At 46.8% G+C, this 4,303-nt stretch overlaps 1 protein-coding gene across 1 annotated transcript; it reads left to right on the top strand.

The window, feature by feature from the left end:
• Window positions 1-432: 432 nt before the first annotated feature.
• On the top strand, window positions 433-2,812 carry LOC117145205 (ubiquitin-like-specific protease 1D). Its single transcript, XM_033310769.1, has 3 exons — window positions 433-877; window positions 1,028-1,247; window positions 1,443-2,812. Exons 1-3 carry the CDS (start codon window positions 449-451, stop codon window positions 2,810-2,812), a joined length of 2,019 nt encoding a protein of 672 aa, XP_033166660.1. The 5' UTR covers window positions 433-448.
• The last annotated feature ends 1,491 nt before the right edge of the window (window positions 2,813-4,303 follow it).

Here is a 4,303-nt window from a genome sequence, read left to right as displayed (position 1 = left end):
CGTAATTTAACGGAATTTCCACAGGGGTGATAATGGTGCTTCTTCTTTCAACATCAGGGTCAATATTGTGCATATGGTATTCTCGTTTGACCGCGCGTTCACACTTCCGAGATCCTTCTGTTAACACTCCGACACTCGGCCTCCTTCCGCACGCGATCTCTCAGATGATTTTTGGATACTTGGTACGCCGTTTAAACAAATCATAAAATCGGGAGAAACCAAATTTTTGTGGTATCAAATATCGCATAAATCACACTGGTTGCAAAATGAAAGGAATATAGTGATCGAAGTCACCGTGTAAGGTGACTTCACCCATCCAGTGAACTTGTACATCAAGCAGCCCGAGACTTTGCAATCGTATTCTGAAACTTCAGTTTCAGATGAGCCCATAACGTTCATAACATTCATAACGTTAGCGTTCATATGTTGTGTTGAATCGGCTCCGAAAATGGTAAGTCGAATCGCCCATAACGACTTCATTATAGTCTCCCGTCAATTGCTGATCAATCGAGCCGACACGGATAAGGATAAACGGAGTGCCAAGGTGCTCATTATCTACAGCACTGGAAAGCAGCACATCGTCACCTTCAAGCTGCCCATCCATGCGTTTACAATGCAAAAGCTGTTTCTCAAGATGAACCTTCATATGGAGGATAACATCACGATTGATTGCATGGAGAATGTCGGTGGTATTATCCATTTGGTGGTCTCTGTGGGATTCGCCATCGGTGATACCATTGCCGATAAGATTGCCAAGGCGGAGGAGTTCTACAAGAAGGTGCATCAGTCCAGGGCGTCCGCTGATGCCGCTCCTCGCAACGCGGTGCCCGTTGAAGAGCCACCATCTCTTCCGGTTGTCAAGCCATCGGTGGTCTCGGTGGGCTTCGCCAGCGGTGATACCATTGCCGATACGATTTCCCATGCGGAGGAGTTCAACAAGAAGGTGCATCAGTCAAAGGCGTCCGCTGGTGCCGCTCTTCCCAACGCGGTGCCCGTTGAAGTGCCACCATCTCGTGCGGTTGTCAAGCCATCGGAGACTTCGGTGGCCAACAATGGTTGCCAGCCATCTGCAACCAAAGGCAAGAAGCACAAGAAAAGACATCGCGCTCCGGGAGACACCAATGCTGACAAAGCGATATCGTCGGCGAATCAAGACGCCAATACTCCCAAGACCAAGAAACAGAAGAAGTGTCATTCTGCAGAGGACAGCAATGGTTATCAAGTTGCTGGTGCTCAAGACAACCCAGGTTCATCTGGCAATAAACAGGGAAGTCAAACCCCTACGGGTAACACCTCAAATTCTCCAAAGAAGAGTAGTACTGCCCAAGTGATATCGTCGGTGGATCAAGACGACAATACTCCCAAGACCAAGAAACAGAAGAAGTGTCATTCTGCACAGGACAGCAATGGTTATCAAGTTGCTGGTGCTCAAGACAACCCAGGATCATCTGGCAATAAACAGGGAAATCAAACCCCCACGGGTAACAACTCAAATTCTCCAAAGAAGAGCAATGGTCTCCAGGGCGTGCAACCAGCTGGAGACGCTCTCGCAAGCTCCCAGTCAATCCAGTCGAAGGACCAAGTCGCACATGCCACTGTTAGCAAGAAATCGGAAGAGACAGCTGGTGGATCTCAATCGCGGGTGCAACCGAATGTTGCATCCATACCGGCGCCAGCCGAGAAAGCAACTAGTGACACTATACCCACACCTGCAGAACGCGCAGAGAAGAGTCGCCTGCGCCGGAACAGCAACTGGATAATAAGCAGGGACTTTGACGATGAAGTCATTGTGCTGTTGAGCAGCGAGGATGAGGAGACCACCGCCGCCGCCAATGGCCAAACAGAGGGAAGACTCTCCGTCGACGAGAATCCAACGCTTTTCACATATCCGCCCACCGGAACCGGTGGCCTGAGCATCACCATTAAGGACTATATGTGTCTCAAGGAAGGCTCATTTCTGAACGACATAATCATTGATTTTTATCTGCGCTGGCTAAAGAATAACATCATACCAGAGGGTCAGCGGGATAGGACGCACATCTTTAGCACATTTTTCCACATGAGATTGACCACAGAGACGAGTCCCAACAACACGAAGGAGCCGGTGGCCAAGAGGCGTCACGAAAGGGTAAAGAAGTGGACACGAACCGTGAATATATTCGAGAAGGATTTCATCATAATACCATTCAACGAGAAGTCCCATTGGATACTGGCCATCATATGTTTTCCAAACCTGAAGACCTCCGTGGTTAACCATGATGTACAGACACCCGGCGAAGACATTCCAATCAAACAGCCATTGATTCTCATCTTCGATTCGTTGGAGGGCAACTCACGCGATCGAGATATTGCCATATTGCATAATTACCTCAACTTCGAGTACAAGGCAAAGTATCCGAAAGAGCGGGCGCGCATCTTCAACGGGGATAATATGCCAGGTCTCATTGTGGAGGTGCCGCAGCAGGAGAATCTCACCGATTGCGGCCTCTATCTGCTGCAGTATGCGGAGCAATTCTTCACAAAACCCATCGTTAACTATAAGCTGCCCATTAGGGAGCTGATCGATTGGTTTGACCTGCTCACAGTAACCAAGAAGCGCGAGGATATCGCCAATCTCATCCAGAAGCTGATGAATGAAGGCAATCAGCAGGGCATAACTTTGCCCGTCATAAAGTTTCCCACACTGAATGGCATAATGGTGATGGATGTGGATGACGATAAGGAATGGGACACGGAGGAAGAGAATCAAACTATAAACCAATATAGTTTTGAAACCAGAACACCGCCGAAAAGAAGGCATACACTCCAGTAAACCACTTCTGAAGTGGCTGCTTCGGAAAATTATATTTTCACACAGAAGAACTGAAGACGACGACAACGCAATGCACACACGTTTGGAATACTAGGAGGAGCAAGTTACACGGAGGTGGGCTCACCAGAATTATAGGTTTTTTCCCCCAAAAGCAAGAAAACTTTCATACACACACACACACAAGTCACCAAAAAGAGCAGTGCGGCCAAAAAGACGATAAAGAGGCTACCTACCAGAGAGAGAGAAAGAGAGACACAGATCAGGATCACAGGATGAGCAGGATAAGCAGCATGAGCAGGATAAGCAGCATGAGCAGGATAAGCAGGAGCTGGATGCCAGGAGGTGGAGAATGGCCAGACATCAAGAAAAATTCTAAATTTAGAGTCACCAAATTAATAGAAAATATTTTTTTTTGTAAATAGCAAAGTAAACGGTCCATAGGACCAATAAAAATAAGTCACGCAATAAGCATAGCTTTATAGATTGCCAAAAATGAATTCTACTATACTATATGGTACTTAAGCGCGGTTATCAGCTATTTGGAAAATCAGCATTATACTCGACTCTACGCCCACACACATACACAGATACACGCACACGTACACACATGGATCTCTTTGCATTGGTGTTGGGGTTCGGCGATAAGAAAATCGAGCCATTAAGTCGCGCCGGCGATTCTATAGACGCTCAGTTGCTTTGGAGCGATTCTTTGATGCAGACGAACGTCGGAGTTTGCGGATTGTAATAAAAGAGCAAGCACAGAGACAGTTAATTTTTTTTTTTTTTTTTTTTTTGGATGTATTAATTTAAAACTGTCCTTCGCGGACAATCATTAAATTTGATGACTAAACTTAACGGTAGAGAATTAATTGATTACATAAATTGTTGCGAAACTATACAATAACTGTCGATATTATATGTATGATGTATATAATAATGTATGTAAATTAAACCAAATACGTTTGTATTGAATGGTTCTTTTTATTAGAGCCAACTGCTCTGAATTCTGGTATCTTACGAACTAAATGCAAATCAAATTTATTCAGGCCGCCAAGTCTTCGGTTGGAGGCAGCGGTCCCAGCAGAGCGCTTAGTCAGCGCCTCGTGCCGTCTGGAGTTCCGTGCCTTCGACGGTCACCCAGCGCGCACATGCCCGCCTCGCATTACGCTGACCCTTGCACATCGCTTTCGCTAAAGCGAAATGCGTTACTGGGCTGGCTCAGCGTCGCCGATGTTATTGTTGGTCCATCCGGTCTTGGATGGCATTTCGGCGGGTCGTCGCACCCCTCTGACTTGCTCGTGTTAACTCCTCCTTGTCTTAAGATGAAGTCGTCCCCGGATTCAATGGTCTTAGATGGTTGTTGACGTTTGGCTTTCAGACGGTAGATAAGAAAGATGATGACCAGGGTTATTGAGGCTGTGGAGGAGACAGAGCAAAAGATCCAGGTGTTGCCTGATGGCAGTCGGGATTGGAGGTGGTTGATGTGCTGCA

This window comes from Drosophila mauritiana, chromosome 3R, assembly GCF_004382145.1.
Source record: "Drosophila mauritiana strain mau12 chromosome 3R, ASM438214v1, whole genome shotgun sequence".
Taxonomy (NCBI): Eukaryota; Metazoa; Arthropoda; class Insecta; order Diptera; family Drosophilidae; genus Drosophila; species Drosophila mauritiana.
This window is presented reverse-complemented; position numbering and strand designations above follow the sequence as displayed.